The sequence below is a fragment of the Ambystoma mexicanum genome, chromosome 12, assembly GCF_040938575.1.
Source record: "Ambystoma mexicanum isolate Mex_15411 chromosome 12, UKY_AmexF1_1, whole genome shotgun sequence".
Taxonomy (NCBI): domain Eukaryota; kingdom Metazoa; phylum Chordata; class Amphibia; order Caudata; family Ambystomatidae; genus Ambystoma; species Ambystoma mexicanum.
Window position 1 is genome coordinate 1,185,043,104 of NC_090936.1, and position 24,152 is coordinate 1,185,067,255.

Sequence of the window (24,152 nt, forward strand, 5' to 3'; positions counted from 1 at the left end):
CCGGCATTGTTTAACATTTATTTATTGGTCATTTGTTAGGCACTTGCACAATTAGCAAAACTGTTTCAAAGATGGGGAAATTGCATCAGACCACATGATTGACTCAGCAGTTGACGCAGAGAGGGGTTCAGACCAATGGCGCATGGTGCAGTACTTATAGCCAAGCCTGGATGAAGGTTACCAACTTTCAGCCCGAAGTGCAGGTACAAATCCTGAACATGCCATTTGACAGCCAGGAATTGTTTGACAAAAAAGTAGATTACCATCTGAGGGGGATCAAGACAGACACTGCCAGAGTCATCAGCTCACTGAGGGACAAAGACAGGGAACGTCATACTTTTCATTACATTCGCAGAGGATCAGTGAAGTTTCGTTCTTATAACAGACCCTACTCCACACAGAGATCGACATCAGAAAGCACATTGTTGGTCAGATACCAGCAGTCCTCCAAGAGATACGGGGCACAGAGAGGCAGGCATGTGGCAGGTCAAAATAGGCCCTAGTCGTCCAAGAAACCTTGGCAGGCCCTCCCCCTTCCACATCGCACCCCGGTAGGAGGATTAGTGACCATCTACCACAGTGGCAAAACCTCACTTCGAACCAGTGGGTGTAACCAGTAGTAAACGAGGGACATACCATCACATTTATTACATGCCTGCCTACAATAGCACTGTGAGCATGCAACTCATATCCCATACTCCTATGGCTGACTACCACCCAGACACAGCCCTCGCTAACTTCAATCTCGCCATCTCTAAATAACACCCTTGATACTCTTGCCCCTGTCATGAGGGTCCAACTGAAGCCTTCCAAAAAGTGCAACTCTTGGTAAGACTCCGATCTGGCTGCCCTTAAACGCAAGTGTAGGGTAGCTGAGCGGAAATGTAATTTATTGGGCGGACCCTCTGACAAACTGGCCCGCCACCTCCTTCAAAGGCAATATCGACTCTGCAACCACACCAAGAAAAGAGTCTTTATTCAAGCCTGCATCTCCGCGGCATCAAACAACATGGCTAAACTTTTCAAAGTCTGTAGGGAACTGGCCAATCCTGCAGCAGCCTCCTCTTCTGTTACACTCACCCAGGAACTATGCACGGCCCTGGCTGCACACTTCACTGCAAAAAGCCTAGACATCCTTTCCTCCCTCTCCTCTACACCACCTCATTCACCAACACCTCTGGAGTCTCCCTTGGCCCCTCCACCACTTCTCTCTTCTCTCACTCCGTTACACCTGATGAGGTCGCCAGACAAGTCCGGTCTATGTAGGCTTCATCCAAACAGGTAGACCCCTGCCCCTCCAAAACCATTAAGGACAACATTGACTCCCTCGCTCCAGCCTTGGCTGATCTCTACAATCTCTTTTGCCACAGGAGTTTTCCCAACTTCTCTTAAGCACTCCCTTGTGCACCTTCTACTTAAGAAACCCTCTGTTGACCCTTCCATTCCGGCAAACTACCACTCTATCTCCATCACCCCTTCCTGGGCAAACTCCTGGGGAAGATGGCTCTCAGCTCACCCACCACATTGAAACTGCTGGTTGCTTCCACAACCATCCATCTGGCTTTCGAGCATCCAGAGGCATGGAAACTGCTCTTCTGAACACCCATGAAGACCTGCTCTCAAGTCTCGACCCGAACAATCCCTCTGGCCTCATTCTTCTTGACCTCTCCTCTGCCTTTGACATGGTAAACCAAGACATCCTGATCGCATGTCTACATGATACCCTGGGAATCACAGGTCAGGCTCTGGCGTGGTTAACCTGCTTCCTTTCTGACCGCCCATCCCAGGTGGAACTTGGGTCCTCTCTACTATCACTCTTTCAACCTGTGCCACTCTCCAGGGTTCTAACCTATCCCCCTGGTTCTTCAATGTCTACATGGCTGCCCTTGCACGTGTGACTGCCACTTTTATCTCTAACTTCCAGTGCTATGTGGATGACACGCAACTCTCCTTCAGGCTACCCTCAGCCACCTCCTCTACCTTGCTCATATCGGACTGCCCACAATTCAGTCATGGTGTGCTGCAAACAACCTTTGCATCAACGGCGGTAAGACTGAGATAGTTTGCATTGGGACTCTGGATCCTGCTTGCCCACTCTGTCTAGTCTGCCTCCCTTCGACATTGCATAATTTCGAATGCATTATTCGAAATTTTAACTGGATACCCCGTCGGACGAAGCAGATCAGCTCAACACTTGGTTTCTCCATCAATACCGACAAATGAGTTGTCATGCCAGCACAAAAAGCTCTTTATAGTAGCAGAATTAAATACCTACATTCCAAGGGTGACACAGTGCGCCAAAAGAATCAAGACGATTGCGCAGCTAGCTAACTGGTTCTTTGCGGCACACACTACAATCGTGCGTCCCTAAAAATGCCTGCTGGGTATAAAGTTATGAGGTACATTGCTGGATCCAAACTACAGGTTGAAGATGCGCCCAATCCAGGAGGAATTGGATCGTCAATGGGAGCAAGCAGCGGGTTCACGGGTGGACACAGCGCACCTACCACATCCCTTTCATGAAGCGCCACATTGGCGGCGGGATGAAAGAAACCTACAGCAGGGCATGCCGTTTCAAGCTCCTACCTCCACACTCCATCTCAGGGAGGATGCTTCGCTATCGGAGATTTGCAGGCAAAGGGCATATGGTCCAAAAAAGAATCAGTCATCCACATCAATGTGCTAGAACTCAGGGCCCTGAAGTCTTTTCAACCGGTCCTTACGGGTGAAGTGGTCATTATACAAACAGACAACACCACCTCAATTCACTACACGAACGCAAGGAGGCACGAGAGAAGTGCTACAATCAGCAGAAGCGCAAACACTGGAAACAGGCTCTCACAGAGGAGGATTCAAGTCAGAGCTTAACACCTTCCAGGGAAAGACAACATTCTGGCAGACCAACTGAGCAGGGACATCTCCACATCTCAAAAATAGGAAATCGGCGGGACTGAGATCACGCAAATCTTCGAGGTATGGGGTTACCCTTGCATCAATCTCTTCACCACCAAGCACAACACAAAATGTCGCTCTTTGCATCCAGGTGCCCGGAGCAAAATTCACTAGGGGATGCCTTCTCACCGACATGGTCAGGTGAATTGATTTACACCTTCCCACCAATTCCATTGTTGTCCTGAAATGAGTGAGAGAACAACCCTGCAGGATGATTTTGATAGCACCAGCCTGGGCTCGGACGGTCTGCTATCAGATTCTCCCCCGGATGACAATCACCATGCCCATTCATCTTAGGGCACATCAGGCGTTAACACAACAGAAAGGGCAAATTCTTCACCACGACACAGCTGCTCTCTTGCTCTCAGGGCGGTTGCTGAACAATGAAACACTCCAACCAAAAGCTGCCAGCATCCGAACATCTGGGGCTATTTCCACAAGCAAAACGTGTGCTAAAAAATGTAAACTATTTACAACCAGATGTTATACACAACAGCTAGACCTGCTTTCAATTACAGTAGTACAGTTGCTACCCTACCTGCTCCATTTGCCTAAAGCAGGCCTACCACAAGCCTCTCTCAAGGTTCACCTCACTGCTTCCAGGTCCTACTCCAGAGATGCAGGGTCATCTTTTTTCTCTGATCCTGAAGTGAAAACATTTATGAAGGGCTTGCTTTGGACCTTTCCACCGGTACCACCTCCTACTACAAGCTGGAGTCTCAATACAATATTGCCGGCATTAATGGCTCCTCCATACAAATCTATCCACAGATGCGAACTAAACTTGCTTTCATGGAAGGTCGCTTTCCTGGTTGCTATCACATCAGCAAGACCAATTAGCGAACTACAAGCATTTGCAGATCCTCCATTCACAGTCTTTATGAAAGACTGGGAAGTTCCTCCCAAAGGTGGTGTCAGAAATTACTCTGTCAGAGCATATTGTGCTACCAGCCTTTAATGGCAAGAGCAATTCCAGCGCTGAATGTGCCCTGCACTCGCTATCGCAAGCCCTAAAATTCTACTTGCAGCGCACTAGCACGTCCACAAGACTATTTGCTTCCTTTGCGGGCCCTCACAAGGGCCATGCCATCTTCAAACAAGGCCTTGCCCACTAGGTGGCGAGTTGCATTATTCACTGTCACAAGATAAAGGGCAACCCGCTTACCCGCCTAGCCACTCGACCAGAGGGAAGGCAGCAACAGCGGCATTCCATGCATGAGTGGCCATGAAAGACATATGCAGGGCAGCTACATGGAGCAAGCTCCATACGTTCCCCAAGCACAATTAAAGAGGACGACGCCAGAAGGAAGTCAGCTGTTGGACAAGCAGTCCTGCGACACCTGTGTGCTTAAGGTAGGAGCAGCCTTTGTTTCTTCCCTTCATGTTCAAGCATGCATACGGTTTTCTGGGTTCAACCTCGTTGGGTACGGTTATGGAACTATGCGTCCTTCAGTGAATTAGGTGCCATGCGTCCACTGTTTTGTATTCTATTTTATATAAGTCTTAGCTACTTAACTATTTCTCCAGCATAGGTATCTTTCATAGATTCACATGTGCCGCCTGCCTCCCCAGTGAGGCTGCTCCAGACACAGTCAGTCATCAGTCTAGTGGTCACTATATTAAAGGCTCAAAATATGAAGCTGGCTGCTTGGGTGGAGCTTAAGCCCTGGCAACTAATTAGCCGAGTAGAAAAGGACCAACATGAGAAGGGACTTGAAAAGTGGAAGTCCATGACGAAGATGTAGATCTTTAGCCAAAAGGTCCCCCATTGCTATGGTGTGGAGGACTGAACGGAAAAAAGGTACCTGTGATGCCTGGCCCTCAAGTAAGTTCCTTGAGAGGTGCCTTCTCTTGCTAGATGAGTAAGACAAAGTTTCTTACCCCCCCCTGGTAACTTTCTTTTGATTGGATGTTCCTCCGACGTATTCCTCATCTTTTGATATATTCATCTCCAGCTTCATCTGCTTTGGAAAACAAAATTCGGCAGTGGGCACTGTGCATCAATGCAGTCAACTCGATGTCCCTCGAGGGCCTCTGTCTCGATGTCACCGTCAGCTCTTGTACATACAGCATGCGCAACATCCATTAGCTTCAGTTCTGTTTTTACGCCCCTTTTCTTCCTGCAGAATTAACAGCATTAGTGTACCCATGGCAGTTTAAGACCTTGAAAGAGCGGAAAGTGTAATGCACAGAAATTCTACTGCAGTGTAGGCTGGGAGGGGTGATGAGGAATACGTGTGAGGAACATCCAATCGAGCGAACATTACCAGGGGTAAGTAACTACTACTTCGAATGGATTGTGTCCTCCCACGGATATCTGTCAGGTCATCTTACTCGAATGGAGGAGCAAGCTTCAAGTTCTGGTGAAGTGTCAATCCCACTGGCTGACTGAAGAATTTCATATAAGTTTTAGTCTCGACTCTTCTGAGATCAGGGCTTCTGGGACGTTTAGTGTACCATACTCTAGACCAAAAGGAGGGGTAGCTGTCTGAAGGTTCACGTTCTTCATAAAATGAAGACAAAGACTTGAAGAAATCCTTCCTAGGTAAAGGTTCAACCTTCTTAATGACAATGGCAGGGTTATAGGGAAAAGGCGTTGATGGTCTCAACCCCGATGGCGTCGATGGCTTTGGCCCTGATGGCATCCATGGTCTCGCCGCTAATAGCGTCCATGGTCCCGCCGCTAATAGCGTCCATGGTCTTGACGCTAACAGCATCGAAGACTTAATAGAGTCTTTGACGATTTCTCGTCAAGTCAAGACCTCAAAAGGTTCTCGTGGGGTTTCTGGCCTGACTAGCGCTTTTCAGACAGAGTCGTCAAGGGGGATTAAGTTGGGAGTCTACCCGCCCCTATTTCCCTTTTCGCTCTTTCAAACCCCTTACTAGTCATTGCTTGACAGGATCTGCAGTTTGCCATCCCTTGCTCCACGCCAAGTCACCACAAACTCTCTCGAGGAGAGTTCATGAGCAACATCTTGGCAGCGCAATCATGGAATTTTTTTAACCCGCCTTCGGGGTTAATGGTGTCGATGACGAGGCCATCGTTTCAATATGTCGCTGTTTATAACTGGAACCGAAGCACACCGCAATTTGCGAAGCATTAGCTATCGCAGAAAAATGGAACTGACGCCAACGGCCCTGCGTGTGCTATATGTATGTACTAGTGATGACGTCGACATCTGGAGATGAACATATCAAAAGATTAGGAATATGTGGGAGGACAAAAATTCAAAGAATCATGTTTTGAAGAACTGCAGGATGAACAATACCTCTTGCAGTGCTTCTTTTTGTCCTTGAGGACCGGGGGACAGTTTTGGTTTGATGCCTGGTGACCTTTGGAAAAAGGTAAATAGTTGTACCGCCCGTTCACAAAGTACACTGGTGTGAATTGGCTGGGTACTGCGCATAATGCGAGTCCTGCGCATCCTGCAAGTCCTGCGCATCGTGTTCTTCTACGAGAAAATACAGGCGGATCCTGTGAGGATCTGAGACCGATTTGATGACCGCAATCGACGCAGGGTTTAGAACCAGTGGTCTGACAGATACGGCATGGCATAAAACGAGAAGAAATATCAGTGGTCTGACAGATACGGCATGGCATAAAACGAGAAGAAATATCTTCAAACTAAGCAGTGTTTTTGAAGAGAGCAGAGCGTGCAGAAGAAACGCACTGAGGTCACGGGGCGTGGCGCCTCAATATATACTGGTGTTGATGTCCTGTCTGGCCTGGGGTTTGCAGAGGCATCAGGCATAGCTGACCTGGAGGCATGGTCTGTCCCCTTGTGGCAGAACATTTTGAAGCTTTGGGAGGATAGCTCAGGGGCAACTTGCTCGCCCTGGAAACAAGATGATGCTGAGCAATGCAGGTTTGATTCCCGGGTCCGCGCTTACAAACCTCTGGGTATTAAGCGCGTTATAAATAACCAATTAAAATAAAGAGCAGTTGAGATGGGAGATGGATATCAGATGAGGAATTAATTAGAAAAGTTGTGCAATACCCTAGTTGGCATCATAAAATGAATTTACAAAAACAAAAAAATATTTGTATAAACTATACACAGTAGGTGGGTAGGCAAAACGCTGAACACATTAGCTAGTGCCATGCTCCACCATGAAAGAAGACAAAAGAAATATGGGAGCAACGATGGATGTTGAGCTATCTCTGGGTCAACAGAGAACAGCAGTATCCAAGGCAGGCTATTTGTTGACTTTGCAGATAGGGGGCCAAGGCACCACAGCATTAGTAACCCCACGGTTAGACTATGAAAATAGCGTACATTTGGGATTGCTGTTTTACATGATCTTGTGATTACAATGACTACAGAATGCACCATCCTACAATGGAAACAAAGAATCTGCATCCTTCGGCCTTGAAGTGTTGCATGTTTCATTGATTACTAAGTCACACGGCATGTGAATGCACACACAAATGTGACTGCTCCAGTGTAGTCTTTGTGCATGCCCAATTGAGAACCTGGCTCTAAAGCTGCACATGTCATAGCCATTTAGAATTAGAAAAATATAAAAAAAATAAAAGACTCGGGCCTCGCCTTCACCTGGGAGGGAAAGACTCAGCACATCCCCCTCACCTCGGGAGGCTGAGGAGTTTATGAATCCGGACGCGAGTGGGGAGGTCCTGGGGGGCTCGGATCGCTCACCCGGGGGAGCTGGCGGGGAGTCCCTCCGCCCCTGGTCCTGGGTATCCAGTCGACGTAGGATGCGCGGCCCTCCCGCAAGGGGAATGAACAACAACAACCGCTGAGAGCCCCGGCCGCCTGGATTCTAGTGCCTCCTCCCCGGAGAATAGTGGCCATCCCCCCCCCTTCTTCTAGGGGGCCCAGCCTTTGGACTCAGAGCCTCACAAATATTCGGGCTGCCGCGGAAAGAAGCTCAATGCAACATTCTCGCTGGCCGGGGTGGCCGGCAGCAATCTCTCTCGAACTGCAAGACTTTCACCATCACAGCATGAGACCCCAGGGTCTCCAACACAGCTGGTGGCCATGGCCCAGCCGACAGCCCTGTTGGTAGAAGGCTGGTCTGGACACCTTCACTTGTTTCCTGTTTCAGGTTTTGTTTTAGTTCATTTTGTTGGTTTATCCCAGTCAGAGGGAAAGGAGGAGCTGGAGTTGGGAAGTGGACAGGAGGTGAGGGGGTAGCGAAGGTCAAAACACAAGCTGACAGGGTACTCAACTCTCTGTCTGGAATCGCCATGGCAACAGAAATTGGCCCACTGGAGAGGGGGGGTGGGTTTCCTGCTCCACAACTCGAAATAGGCAGGGTAATTCAGCCATCGAACCGACCCACCAATGTCTCTACTGAATAGGGAGCTCTCGATCCTGACCTGGAACGTCCAGGGTTTGAACTCCCCCCGGAAAAGAAAGTCTGTGGAACACAGGCTCGCCCAACTGGCACCCGACATCATTTGCCTACAGGAGACACCTCCTCAGGACTGACCAACGCCGCATAGCCTTTCAACGCTACACAAAAAGGTTCTTCGCCTCGGCTGATCTCAAGAAGAGAGGGGTTGCCATTCTGCTAGGCCGAGACTTACCCTTAACTAACATAACCACCAAGAGTGACCCGGAGGGTCGGTATCTCCTGCTTAAAGGCCTCTTAGTAGAGCTTCCTATCACCATTGCTGCCATATACTGCTCGAATACAGCGCAGAGCACATTCCTCCGGAATCTCCTTCCCATTCTTGTCACTTTCACGTAAGGTCGCTTACTCATTGGGGGCGATTTTAATCTGACTCAAAACCCAAACCTGGACAAAACATTCCCTCCATCTTCGGAGGACTTCAGCAAGGCTCTCGCCATGGCAGAATTCCTGAGGGAAACCGACACTATAGATGTGTGGAGAATGGCCAACATGGGAACAAGGGACTATACTTTCTTCTCTCATGTTCATCTGGGGCACTCAAGAATCGACCTCCTGTTACTCTCCAGCGCTCTCATTCCCTATGTCGAATCCATCCAAATTGGGCACAGAGCCCTCTCGGATCATGTTTCAGTCATAATGAACCTGAGGGTATCGAGCTTCCCCGAGCCGCCTCAGTGGCAATGGAAACTTCAAGACCAGATCTTAACGGATATCGCAATCAGAACAGAAATGGCAGAAGCCCTCAAGAACTACTTCAGGGAAAACACCACCAAAGACACATCACTGGCCACGATCTGGGATGCTATGAAGCCCGTCATCAGGGGCACGGCAAACGACTGCACAGCCCGACTCAGACGGCTACGCAAGCTGCAACAAGACGCACTTGAGGCAGAAGTGAAAGAGGCGGAACGCATCCTTTAAAGAGGCCAGAACAGGAAAGCGAGTTGCGTGCTCCAAAGGGCGAAGCATTCCTTAGAAATGCATCTAGCTGACAAAGCGGCCAGAGCACTAACATACACCAAACAGTTTTATTATGTGCACAGTAACAAAGCAAATCGGCTCCTGGTCCACAAGCTAAAAAAGCTACAATCAAGAAATTCCATCCATAGCCTCTTGGATGCGCAAGGGACTCTTCGCTATTCTATCAGGGAGAAAATGGAAATCATGACAGCTCATCACAGAGGTATCATGTCGGGTACTCCCACAGCCGCATCAGCACAAGTCAAATATCTCGCAGGAGTACACCCTCAACTCACTGCCCTAGAGGTCCCTATCTCGGCAGAAGAAGTGAGCGAGGTCATAGCTAAAATGAAAAACTCAACTCCTGGCCCGGATGGGCTCACAGCACAATTCTATAAAAAGTTTTCATATATCCTCTCACCCCACCTGGCAAACCTCTTCAACTCGTTCCCATCATCAGGAACGACCACCCCCTCGATGGAAGAAACACTAACCGTGCTGCTATTGAAACCTGGAAGGGACCGGAGCCATTGCGCCTCCTACAGACCTATCACCCTCCTGAACTACGAAGCTAACATTTTCACCAAAACCCTCGCTAACAGGCTGGCTCCCCTGCTCCCGACCATCATCCATCCGGATCAGACTGGATTCATCCCTGGCCGCAGCACTCATGATAATATAAGGAGAACCATAAATGTCATTGATTCAGCCAACAGGAAGGGGCAGGCACTGATGGTACCATCCCTCGACGCGCATAAAGCCTTTGATATCCTCGATTGGGGCTACATCCAAAAATCACTCCTGCACTTCGGCTTTGGCCCAAATTTCATAAAATGGACATTAGCGAACTACCAACATCCTTCCACCAGACTTAGGATCAATGGGTCCAGGTCCGAAATAATCAAAATCTCAAGAGGCACCAGGCAGGGTTGCCCCCTGTCCCCCCTGGTATTCGCCCTCTCCATGGAGCCATCCGCGAACAGGGTATGTCAAAATGCAGGGATCCAAGGCCTGACAATCAAGGCCCAAACATATAAAGCCGCCCTGAACGCCGACGACGTCCTCCTTACGCTGATCAAGCCAAGGGAATCCATGAAGGCCCTATGGAAAGAACTGCTCGAATTTGGGGAAGCCTCGGGATTTAAGGTTAACCTACCCAAATAAACAGCGCTAAGCATTAACCTGCCTGGTCCTCTAATGTCAGATCTGGAAAAAGAATATCACATACCCTGGGCAAAAAAGAATCTCCCATATCTAGGGGTCCGGCTCTCAGTAGACTATACAAAGCCAACTTCCCGGCGCTCCTTAAAGAATTCAAGAATGACCTTATACGCTGGCAAAAGCAGGAGATTTCCTGGTTCGGGAGAATCACGGCCCGGAAGATGAACCTCATTCCTAAACTACTTTACCAGTGCGTAGCCATACCTACCACAATTCCGAAGCAGGCGATCCAGAAGCTGCAAAAGAACATTATGAGTTATATCTGGGAAGGAAAACAGCCGCGAATCCCACGGAAACTCATGCTCCGACGGGCGCTGGGTGGACTGGGAGCGCCCAAGGTGGCCAGATATATCCTGGCCGCTCAGCTCTCATTTGCGTTCGCTTGGCTTCCCTCCACCCCAAAGCCCCGCTGGCTGGAGCTGGAAGAGGCCTGGAGCCCAATTCCAATAAACTCGCTACCACACCTGAAGCAACCCAGCGCAGGCGAGGACGTGGGACCCCTGGCGGCAACCGAAAATACGGTGATGAGCTGGAGGAGGGCGGCGCGCCTGTGGTATCTCCGCATCACAACGGGTCCACTCACCCCGGTCTGGAGGAATCCAGAATTCACCCCGGGCTATAACCTCAAGAACTTCACGAGGTGGAGAAATGGAGGGCTGGAGCGGGTGCAAGATTTCTATGAGGAGGGAAACCCCCTTGACTTTGAGGCCTGCAAGGCGAAATTCAACATGCCGGAAAGCGAAAGATTCAGATATACCCAGCTCCGACATTGGCTCTCGAGTAGGGATATGAAGCGCCTCGGAAGCAGAGACCTCGCTGCCTTGGAACTCACTCTCACAGGATCCCCACCAAAGGGCAGAATTTCTACCCTCTATAGGCTCTTGGACAGAACTGACCCATCCCGCAAAGAGCCGTACATGCCGAAATGGGAGAAAGACATTGGGAGGCCCATCGAACTGGAGGAGTGGAGCCACATCTGGGCGAGGGCAAACAGAAGCTCGAAATGTCTTTCCAACAAGTAGGGGGCATTCAAGGTATGTTTCAGGTGGTACCGGACCCCAGAGAGACTTAACAAATTTAACCCGACAATTCCTCTGGTGTGCTGGAGAGGACGTCCAGATAAAGGCACACACTACCATTTTTTTTGGACATGTCCCAAAGCCACCCAATTCTAGAGATCTGTGCTGGATCACATCAACAGGATCACAGGACTCACTATCCCATGGGATCCGGGCATTGTTTTACTGGGAGCAAGCGGGGAGGGCCAATTCCCCCTTTCAGGGCACAGAGCAGAGCTATGCTCTCACCTGCTGACGGCCGCTAAGATTTCTGTGGCTAGGCTGTGGAAAAACCCAGAGGGCCCGGCAGTACAAATGTGATGGACGAAATGCTGGGATATAATTGCAGCGGAAAAAATAACTGCCCTCCAGTTCGGGAACAGAGACAAATTCCTCCAAACGTGGGCCCCCTTCCTGGACTACACCCAGAAATACCCAGGCTTGGCCCGACAACCTCCCTCCTTACGATGGATGGACAAAACTGAGTAAAAGCAAAGGGGACAGCACATAGCAGAGGATCCAACCAGGGTAGTGCTCGCCTGCTCGTAAACCCAGGAACGAAACATTGAAGGCTGGGTAGGCCGGTGATCCCCGCTTTCTGCCCATTGCCCTGATCCCAAAGTATGTACAATTCCCCTTGTCCGCTCTCATTAAACTAATACTGACTATCATTGTGCCACTGCCCTCTTGACTCCCCCCACGAACATCTGTCGGACCTGTTGTTGTTGTTTATGTTCTTTTTGTTTATTACATGCATCTCTAAGCACGACTGTGCTGCTTGTAGCGCTCTTCAAGTACTTGCCACACTGATATAGTGTATGTATAAAATCAATAAAAATATATTTCGAAAAAAAAAGAAAAAAAAACTAGCTCTGGCAGGAGTAGTTTGACAGCACATGTTAGAGCCTTAGAGAACATGTTTTCTTCAATGCCAACAGAAGTAGGAAACTACTTCACTATAGTTTCTACCCAAAATAACTAATGCAGTTATGTAGCTCAGATGGGCTCGAACAGGAACATTTAGCGTTGAGAAACTATAGAGCAGCTGTCACGCTAAAGAAAAACGAAGAATGCAAAATCAATTATTCTTTAAGGCTGCATTGTTAGAACAATAACAAACAATTCAGTTTCAAACTATGATCCATCTTATCCACACAAACATATTCTTAAGTAACTTACCTGTGCAACCATGCTCTGAATAAACATTGGAGGGTGTTGCTGTTTTTGCTGAACAGCATTTTCTATTGCTACTTTAGCTACAGTGCTAGGATCTGCTCCTGCTGGCACAGCAACCATTGTCGCGCTGCAACCAGCATTATTGGGGTCACTGATTGTCACAATCCTAACGCCTACTTTATTTGGAATTCCAGGGAGCATTTCCCTATCACTGTCCTCAGATGGCCTCTTCATATTTTTGCATTCTGTTGTGCCATTACTAGAACGAATGTCAGATGTAAGGGGGGAGTGGGATACTCTGTGTCCTGAGTGGGGTACTGCTATGATCTGATGCCCCTGTATAACAGAAGCTGCAGAATGTGGGGACACAACTACACTTGGACGCTGTTGAGGCACATCTGAGTTCATACTTGAAACTAGAGGTCCATTGTGTAGATCCGTGTGGATACCACAGCACTGCTGATTTATAAAGTTTGTAGTCTCTTGTATACGATTAACAAAAGGTGAACCACTTGTAAATACAGGCCCATTAGATAATCTTTCAACTCGATCACATTTAGTAGTCACTTGCCTAGTTGGCTCGAAGCTTTCTTGCTGCTTCAGGGGACAAATGTCTCCATTTCCTACAAAATTGGAAGCTTTGTGATTTGGAATGTTTCTGCCTAAATGGGAACCATCACCCTTTTCAAAATCGCATATACCATTGATTGGAGTTCTTTTAAAATCAATTTTATGTTCTTGTTTGTACATATGTTCAGAGCTATGTTTCACAGGAGCTCCATTTTCGTCCATTTCCACAGATGACCCATTGCTGATACGCGAGCAGAGATTGACCTCATTCTGATTTTTCCCTGAGTTTGAAGGAGGTAGACAAGACTCATACTTTCTTCCATTTATTATACTGCCCAAATGGATTTCATTTTCCTTTGCTTCCCCATTGCTGTTGTTCACAGGTCCTCTAGGACAGGAGGGATTCTCCATCACCTCAATTTTACGTTCATGTACGTGCAAACCTGTAGCTTCTTTTGCTTCCTCTTCCTTTTGGCAAATTATCTTATCACCTTTAAATGGAGGCGCAGCAGCAGATGGAGCCGGTAGAGTTTGTGGTAAGTGAACAGCTGGAACTGTTTGCACTGGAAGGCCAACTCCAGCAGAGGCAAGCATCTGTGACCCACTACCATGACTCACAGTTGCCGTAGCAAAACTTGTATTTGGCACAACTGTTATGGTAACCTGGTTGCCACTAGTCCCTTGAAAAATAGATGATGGGCTGTTTGAAATCAACTGTCCTGGTAGTAACTGCAAGTTTGAGATAGGAACAGTTTGCATTGGCCCTTGAGACGGAATTGCACTTTGAACTAGCTGAACATTCTGTTGACCTACAAGTAACTGTGGTGGTGAATGCTGCCCTTGAACACCAAAAGTGGGCGCTTGGCTATTAGCAACCTGATACACCACCTGAGGACTGGGAGCTCTTGAGTTGTTTGGATGTGGTATTTGTGGAGCAGGGAGTATTAGTTTACCACCTGGAGTGGAGGGACCTCTTTTTGGAAGAAGCAACTGTTTTATGAGACTAGATTCACCAGAGGTAGGTTGAGCAGTTGCAGCACTTAATTGATGGGGATTAACTTGTACCTGCTGCTGTTGGCTTTGCACTTGAACTTGTGGTGGCTGTTGAGTTTGCATTTGTACCTGCTGAGAATGCATGTGTAGTTGCTGTTGAGCCTGTACTTGATGTGTCTGGTGCTGCGGTGGTGCTGGTGGTTGATGGTGTTGTCGCTTTACTGAAAGCATTTGACTGACGGTGGGAGGAGGTCCTTGTGACTGTGGATTAGCAGATGAGGACATTACCATTGGGAGTTGACAATTGGAAGTTGGTCCGGGCAATGCAGAAGATGATGGGGTAATGCTTGGTTGTCCAGTCAAGTGGATTGTCTGGCCAGCTGCAACACCAGTGGGATTAGTGAGCACAATTTGGTGAATGGCTGGTGCATATGACTGACCTTGTTGAGAGGACTGGCTTACGATCACAACACTCTGCTGAGATGGGGGTTGCTGCTGATGAGGTTGCTGCATCACTGCAGATGGAACTTGCTGCATAGGTAAGGGTTTTGGTGCAATGTTCTGAAAAGCTCCCCTTGAAGTCTGAGGACTTTGAACGCCAGCAATTGTAACTACCTGTCCAGTTGCAACATGGAAACTCTGCACGGTTGTTGCAGAAACAATATTGGATGCACAAGTTGTTACATACTGCTGGGGTGTTATGATGACAGTATCTTTTTGCTGGTTACTATTGGCTGGTTGATGAGATGGCGATTGCACAGGTTGTGATGGTGTTGTGATGAGTTGCTGACCCTGTGAAACAGCCGACGTGCATGCTGATAGGCTTTGTACTCGGCTAAATAGATGGCCTTGAGGTGCAGTTTGCTGAATTACAGTAACAGGTGTACCAGAGGGTACCTGCCCCGGAACCCCTGCATGGAGTGATGACTGTTGAATCACTGAGGGATGGTGAAGCAATGCCTGAGAACCAGCTAGCGCAACAGGAGGTTGTGGTAGAGTACTGCTTTGATTTTGTACTATAGAAGCTTGGGATGCCCCTCCGACAGACAAACTGACAGGAACTGGTTGCTGCTGAACAGAGCTCTGTATGACAGTACCCTTGACCAAATCGCAAGAAACAGGAGCATTGTTCTGTATGGGTAAATGAGCATGTTGCTGCTGTTGCGTGTGACCTGAAGGTTTCACTGGGAGTCTATAAGCAGTCTGTGCCACACCAGGGACGCTTTGAATTGGAAAAGGTACTTGTGTTGCATTCACGTTTGGAGAATGGTTGGTAGCTGGAACCCTTTGGAAATTGTTTCCCAGACTCTGTTGTCCATGTGCAATCCCTGTGGGCATAGAAATACATATTAGATACTAATACAAACATATACATGGATGTTTAACAGGCAAAATTAAAATTTTTAAGTATAAGCAATAATGGTAGTATATAGATAAGCAATGTGTTCTACCAAAACATTACAGTCCTCTTTCATGAAGCCATCCCTAACCCAAAGTAGTGCATAAAGGCTGCCCATCAAGATAAAGGAATAATTTGATTAAGTGGCCACTCGCAAACATACTTTTACCACACCAGCTGAATCAGCATCCATTTCCAAACTGTCAAATACTTACAAACCCAACAAATGGAGCGAGACCTGTGTTGTGATGTTACTTGGAATAACAACGATTCCAAGCTGCATCACATTGGAATGTAGTAGGGGTATGGGGTTCTTAAGTTGTTGAATGGCCCGGGACAGCAGTGACAGGGACTGACCTGTATAGATGCTAAGTAAAGGAGTTGTCAGCTGACCGTTCTCAAACATGGTCTTTCACTGGTGACGAGTCATGTGGTGGCAAAATGATCACAAGTGCATGTAAGTTGATGTAAAGACCTGCTAATCGCATACCTAAGCCCTCACCATTCACAAGTGCCATTAAATGCCTACAATGGTGGATGTTCTACCTTAGCAGAGTACCAGGCCACATTCAACTGACCTTAACCGCATCAGTTACACCAATGGAGATAAGGCAGTGGATCAGTGTTCCTCACATTTGCTGAATGGATATTTGCCTAACTGCTTACCTCTCTTTTTTTACCATGCACAGATGGTAAGTATGGTTAAGGTATATAAAGGGGCAGGGAGAGGGTTGGTGGTTCTCAGGAGGGTCTCCCCCTTCTTTGTGGAAACAAAAAGCTCAAATTATCCACACAAGAAAACATTAGTAAAGTTGCCATTTGGCAAATCGGCACTGCCTAATAGATCCAGTGCATCTTGTACTACTGATAGGCAGGCAACTCACAGAGGCCATGTCCCACTTTTTTTGCAGGATTTTAATGTGGGACAAAAACAACCCCGAATTGCCCTTAAATATTAAAAACAATAGACACCCTAACCGTTCAACCCCATCAAAATACAGTGAAAAAAAAAATGCAGGGGGAAACTGCCGTGAAGTAAATGTGGAGAAATGGCCACAGTGAGTTGGGCCCGTACCATGGAAGCTTTGAACATGCCCCCAAGCCCTGCATTCGTAGCTGAAGTGGGGTATCGCCCTGAAATGGAAAAGGTATGTTTAACAAATACCTGATTGCAAATGGGGTGAGCTGTCTATAAGTAAAAGGGCAAAGCGCCTCAAAACCTACACTATTTGAAAGATAAATTCTTTCAGAGAATACAGGGTCCAAGTGAAACTGCTGAAAAATATGTCATGGCTCAGTGAGTTGAGCCATACATGTGATTTTGGGGAACTAGTTTCTTATCAGGGATCATCTCATGCAGTGCATGAGCAACCCTAAATTCCAACTATATGATCATAATTAACTTAAGTTTTGAGCAGGTGACTACATACAATTGCCAAATGAAACTTTAAATACAAGGGGGTCACGTTTTGCACAATCAAGCCAAGTGCGACAAAGCACCATGCGAAAAAAAGAGTGCCAGCAAGGTCATTAGATATTTATGATGTAGGAACTCTCAACAGCCAGTTCTGCCCTGTGAATGTAGTTTGCCAGAGGTGCAAGAAGCATGGAAACGTTGCATGGTTGTGCCGGTACAGAAGAGTCAAGTGAGTGCAAGAGTGTTGAATGGAAAATTAAAGGCTTGACTATCTAGAATATCTAATCTAGTACTCTAGGTAGCAAGGGGTCCTCTGAAGTGTTCAAAATAAGTCACACAGTGAGATCTGGGGGTTCTTCAGTGCCAGCACTAGCCAGACACCATTCCATCCAGGGCTGAGTGACCAGGCAGCTAACAAAACTGGTGGGCCCCATGGACAAGTTCAGTTACTGACCAAAGCGGAAATGTGCCTGGCTATGCTATGCTGACCCAACCAAGATGTCAGTCAGGCTTAAAGATTTTGTTTGCAAGTAATGTACAGGTTTCTTCTATTTATCACAAAGAGGGGCTGGGGGGTTGCTGTGATGTTTCTTGTAATCATAAATATGATTCCAAGTGATATCACATTGCATTGTGTTAGGGGTGTTGGGGAGTCACAGTTGTCCTTCAGAGAAAGCAGTGGCAGGGGCCTGCCTTTGTCTATGCTATATTAATGGAGCTCTCCACTTACCATTGTCTGGCATGGTCCTTTTTACAGAGCAGTGCATTATGGGGGGAAAACGTGGATGACTTAGCACAACTGTATCCCCAGAATGTTTAAGGGAAACGACTCTTTGGCTAGCTTGTCAGGGGCACTTTGAGACAAGCAAAACAAAAGAAAGAATATCTTAAGAGGGGCCAGGTGAAGGAAAAATAACACAGGAGTATGGATCTTCTAAGAGATGAAAATCCAACACAACCATAGGCAGGAAGGACAGTCTTGCACTCAAAGTCACCAACTCACTGGAGAACACCAACCAGACAGGCTTAATAGACAGAGCCTGAAGCTACCAAGTGTCTTGTGGAAGTGTTGTCTACTAGGAAAATCTACTAGGGTGAGCAATCTTAATTAACATGAATTGCAAGGGCTTAAACGGAGCATCAAATAAGGAAATTTAAAAAAAAAAAAACATTGACAGTATGGATTACGAAGAACAAGTTACCTCCAGTAATGTTCTTTTTGAATGATGGATGTTCCTCTCACAGATTCCTCATCCGAGATGTATTCTTCCTATGACATCAGATCTCAGAAACGTTTGACAGCAGGGTGCGCTGGGTGGCTCGGGTGTCGAGATTCCTCTGCACTTTGTCGTCTAGTCTTGATGCGACACTGGTACAAATAGCTATCACCATGCTCTGTGACCTCAGTTACTTGTTTTCCCCCCCTGTGCTCCGCCGCATTGGGCATTACGAATAGATGAGGTACCTTTCAGCATTGAAAGAACAGGAGAGAGCACCCCAATCGTGGGGTAAGCTGGGAGGGGTCTGAGAAATCCATGGACGGTACATCCATCAGAAGAACAAATGACTTACCCCTGGTAATACTCTTTCTGATGAATGTTCCTTCCACGGATTCCTCATTTTAAGATATTAGTATCCTGCTTCGCAGTCTCAGAATACACTGACAAAAGATGGCGCTGTGAGGCATCGATGTCCCTCAATGGTTACCATTCCCGCGTACAGATGTGACGTCGATGATGGTACAAATAGCATGCACAGCGCTCCTTGCCCCATTTCCTGGTTTTTCCCTCTTTCTGCTCAGCCGTCTAAAGGAATAGATAACATGCATGGGCTTTGAGAGAAGTAATACAAAAATTCACCCACAGTCAGGGTTAAGCTGGGAGGGCGACGAGGAATCCGTGGGAGGAACATCCATCAGAAAGAATATAACCTGGGGTAAGCAATTTGTTCTTCTAATGGATTGTCCTACCACAGACTCCTCATCTTAAAAAGGCTCACATAGCTGTTTTGCAGATGAAGGTGGGAGAAGTGGATTTATGTAAAATGTTTATTCCCACACAATATTGTGCAGAAGCACTCTTCCAAATCGAGTATACTGGCCCGAAAGTGTATGAAAAAGTGTGGCGTGAGGACCAAGTTGCAGCATTGCAAACGTCCTTCCCTGGTACACATCTTTGGAGGCCCAAAGTTGTTGCCACATCTCTTGTGGAATAGGCTCTCATGTTTTCATGGACATCCTTCCCAGCAATGGAATAGCACTGCGAAATGCATAGGATAATCCAACATGATGGAGTTTGTTTGGTCACAGATTGGCAAAACTTGTGCCAGTGTAACTTGTAAATAGCTGTTAATCCTGTCTGGCATTTGCCATTCTAGAAATGTAGAAGCTAAGAGACTTTTTACAGTCACGTCTGTGCAAGCGGTCTTCATCCTTAGAAGGGTGAAGAGGTGGACAAAAAGCCGGTAGTGTTCTATTCTGTGTCAGATGAAAGTCCACCACCTCTTTAGGAAGAAAGGAGGGACAAACCCTCAGAACTACATTCTCCTTGAAAATTAAGTAAAAGGTGGCTTGCACAACAAGGCTTACAGTTCAGTCGTTCTACGAGCCGAAGTGATGGCTACTAAAACAATTGTGTTCAAGGTTAATAAACTGAGGGAACAAGAATGGCGAGGTTCAGATGGAGCTCTGATTAAAAAAGTTAGAAGCAGATTCAAATCCCAGCACGAAATCAGAAAAGGGAACAGTGGAAATGTATTTGTCAGTCCTTTTTAAACATGGTATAGCAATAGGCATCTTAAATGAAGAGCCTTGTTCTGGTGTGCGTTCAAAAATAGGCACTGCCACCCAAGTATCCTTTAACGGTAGCCGCCTGCAGCCGTTGGTGACTAGGGCAGTAAAAAAAGAAAGCACTGCTGGAGTAGCGCAAGAGAAAGGCTCTATATCTTTTGCCCTACACCAACTGCAAAACGTAAGGGCAGCGGTATAGTGCTTTTGTTGCTGGTGTTCAAGCCAAAAGCAACACCTCCATAACGTCTTCCGGGAGGTCCCAATCTTTGAATATTAGTCTCTCAGAAACCAAGCGTGAAGGTTCAGTGATTTGATGAAAACGGTAGCCTGCCTCTTGTAAGTGCAAGACCGAACGGGGGGCAGGTGGACATTTCTAGAAGGTCTGGGTACCATGTTCTTCTGGCCCCATCTGGTGAAATCCGGACCATTGATTTCCCGAACGTTCCCAACCCCTTGACAATATATGATGTGGACTTTATAACGCGCCTGTACACAAAGGGAGGGAGAAATAATGATCTTACCAGGCTTTGTGCCATTCAGATCGCACAAGTGCAGGGAAGAGGGAAGGGGAGACGTGCCAGGGGGAAGCGGCAGGATGAAGAGCAGTTAACTCACAAGTGCAGCCAGCGGGTGGCTAATAAATGCAGAGAGAAGTGACTGTAGATACAGACCCTTAAGTGCTGGGGAACCCAGAGGCAGTGGGAGGGCAACTGGACATACAGGAGCCTGAGCCGAGTTCAGAGGGTGACCAGTGCGCAGAGCAGTCAGGTGCATCAGCAGGGGAGAGGAAGAGAGAAAGCGGAAGCGTAAAGGAAGGTCCTTAGTTGCTTCTGGAACCAGAGGTGGTTCTGCTCCAGTTTGAGAGAGGCAGGCCCCAGCCGGGGAGATAGATCTGCCCCCACCTATCTGCTTGGAGTAGCATCTGATCCTCAGAGTTGGAGGTGGATGAGCGGAGAGCTCGAGAAGGAAGATGTTTTGGAAGAGAAAGTTGGAGCTAGAATGATCCCAGAAATCCTTGTGGACGAAGCAGAGGGTCTTGAACTTGATCCTTGCAGCCATGGGAGCTAGTGAATAAATGTCAGAGCTGCAGAGATACGATCCCTGGTTTTGAAGCCAAGGACAAGTCTCGCAATAGTCCAGCCTAGAGAGGACCAGAGCTCTGTGGACAGTGAGGAGATGCAGCTGATAGTTTTGACTTCTTAGAGGGGGGAGAGAGAAAGAGAAAGATAGAAAGACCCCAGTTGGACGTGAGAAAGGAGGTCAACAAGGGCCTGATCAGTAATACCAAAGTGGTCGCGGAGGCAATTGAGCAGGATGGCATGGTTTAATGTGCCAAAAGCAGAGGCTAGATTGAGCAGAATGAGGACAGAAGGGAGATTAGAGTCAAGATTGGAGAGCAAGTCTTCAGGGTGTTCAGGAGAGCAGTTTCTGTGTTTCTGGTAGCTCTGAAGCCAGGATGGTGGTCATGGAGGCAACCAACAGAATCAGCATGTAGATTAAGCTGGGAGATGGCCAGCTTTTCCAAGAGTTTGCCCAGCAAGGGAGCGATGGAGATCGGGCGATAGTTACCAGGAGAGGAACAATCGGCCGTGGGCTTCTTTAGAAGGGGGTGCACAAGAGGGTGCTTAAAGGAATAGTACGCTCAAAAATGTCATTGGCCTGAGCTTTCGGGCATGTGGTTTTAAGCAAACTGAAGGATCGTAAGAACATTGCCTAACCTTAGGTTTCCTCACTTTTACACATGCAAAATCAACAAGTCGGGCACGGCCATCTTGTGCTAATGTTATCCGTGGGTTGATCGCCCTGAGTTCAAGTGCCCCTGCGGCGCTAAATCATATCACCCGCCCATGAATCTGACATCACTAGACGCGTACGGCCCATTTCACAACGCAAATGCACGTCTCGTGTCAATGTTCTCTGTGCGCCAGCTAATGACGTGTCTCCATGGAAATGGCAGGAAGGCTCTTTCCTCAATAAGTATAAGCAGACCGCTTCTCATCAGACAACATCAGAGTTGCTTTTTCAATAGTTTCACTGTCTATTTTTTGTGTAGCATGTGACTCATTTCTGCTCTGTTCAGCTATCTTCGTTGCATGGAGCCCCTGAAAACAGATACCTCTACTAGCATGACTATTGATTTCAATCGTTACTTGCGTTTGGCTTAAACATTGTGTCGTATAATGGCAACAATACAGCCCTCCTAGTACGAGCCGGAGCATTCGGAGGCAGAATTAGTTGATAGAGAACAATGCGGAAATGATGGGGCATCGGACTACAGTTGGGAAGACAAATCACTGGAGCCTGAGCCTAGTCGCATGGAAGACGTTTCCACCTGGTGTACCTGCAATCAGTGCAAGGTCATGTCAACCGAGGAGGAGAACTGCTGCTGCAAAGAAAACTCTGGATGCTTGGCCTACATGTTGGAAGAAGACACCACCGATATGCGTTACTGAGCTGCATGACTTCAAGGCAGCCCCGCTCACAAGGTCAGTGGTGAGGATTATGATGGTGCTTATGCACGAACTTCCGGCAACAGTTCGCCCTCGCAATCCAAGTAACGAGTAAGTGTACTCTAGATGTGATGTCATTTTGACCACTAAAGACACTAACATTTCATGTTTGTCTCCTATATTGTCGTAACTTTGATCAATCACTGCCTAATGAATGTAGTCTGCCAATTTCTCGAATTTTTGGAAATCAGAGTGTTCATCTTATGTGTCTTTCACGTTCAACTAAGAACAACAAGTTACTTACCAACTGTAACGTTCTTTCGACTGCATGTTCCTCCCACATATTCCTCATCTTGTGATAATTCGTTTTGCCAGCTTCTCTGCATCGGAAAAAAAATTTCGCCAGAGGGCGCTGTGCTCGAGGTTGTGGCGTCGAATGTCCCTCGACGGGCTATGTACCGTGTCGACGTCACCGCTGATATAAATGGCTCGAGCCGTGCCCCCCGTTGGCTACAGTTATGTTTTTTCAAGGAAATACAAGTGGAACATAGAGGCATATGCTGTGACTGATAGGCCCATCGTGAGAGGAAATTGCAAGAAAGTATAAACTATACTGCGGGGTAGGTTGGGAGGGTCGATGAGGAATACGTGGGAGGAACATCCAGTCGAAAGAACGTTACAGTTGGTAAGTAACTTGTTCTTTGAATGGATTGTGTCCTCCCACGTATTCCTCATCTTGTGATAGACTCCCATAGCAGTGATCAATCTGGAGGCGGGAGTACTAGTTTTTGTTTTCAGGTATAGAGTGAAGTACTGCTCTGGCAAATAGACCCTCATTTGAGGATGCGGTATCCAAACAGTAATGTTTGGTAGTAGTATGTATTGATGCCCATGTTGCAGCTGAGCAAATATCTTTTGCTGGGACTTGTTAGGCAGAAACCTGTGCAGTTCCCTCTGGGACCACTGCAAAAGATTTAAGACTACAGGTGTTTGGCAGTAAACCTACTTGGTAGCAGTCTGTACCACACAGATACACTTGGTAGCTGTGGCTGAGCAGTCAGACTTCCCTCAAGTAGAGTTAGGCAGTATACAGAGTATTCACAATAGGTCAAGGGAACACAATAGAACAAGTAAACGCTGACCAGGGCTTGGTGTAAAAGAGATATCATTATTTATTTAAAAACCACATCTAGAAAAAAACACAGGCACGAATAGTAAGCAATTCAAAAACACGGTCACTAAAAGATATACAATCCCCTAAAAGAATATTACACAAGTCTTTAGTAAAGCCCCACTTATTTTGAGACAGCGGTGAGCGCTTAACGTAGATGGCACTCTAATTTTTCTTTTTTAAAAGGGAGAGAAAAGCAGAGAACAAGTTGAAACAGATCCCAACACTTTTACAAGAACATAACAAGAGAGGAAGGCAAAGTAAAACCGTGAAGTTAGAGTTCAATAGGCCAGATCCACTTTAAGAGGATACAAACAAAATGTGTCCAAGGTCACAAGGTTGCAGTGCACAAAAGTCTTTTAACGGTTCAAAAAGGAGTTGGATCAAAGAGAGGGACCAGTTAGAGGGTCAAGGCGGCCAGCCCAGTCCAGAAGGTTAAGGGGTTATTATTACCTTGTAGCAATCTTTAGAAAGGGAGGCCTGGCGGACGCGGTACCTTTAAAGCGGTGAGAACACTCCAGCAGGGGCAGTTGTTCCTGGCAGCGGATGTAAGTCGGTGCTTCATCCGGGGGAAGAGAGGGTCTCGTCGTGGAGGAAGACAGGAGTCTGTTGCACTGC

The 24,152-nt window shown here is 47.3% G+C and overlaps 1 protein-coding gene across 1 annotated transcript in view; it reads right to left on the reverse strand.

The window, feature by feature from the left end:
- The window catches only part of ARID2 (AT-rich interaction domain 2), a 1,843,885-nt gene that overhangs the window by 314,063 nt on the left and 1,505,670 nt on the right, over positions 1 to 24,152 (reverse strand). The window contains exon 15 of the mRNA XM_069629837.1: positions 12,750 to 15,637. Coding sequence (XP_069485938.1) covers positions 12,750 to 15,637 — 2,888 coding nt within the window. The remainder of the gene's footprint in view (positions 1 to 12,749; positions 15,638 to 24,152) is intronic.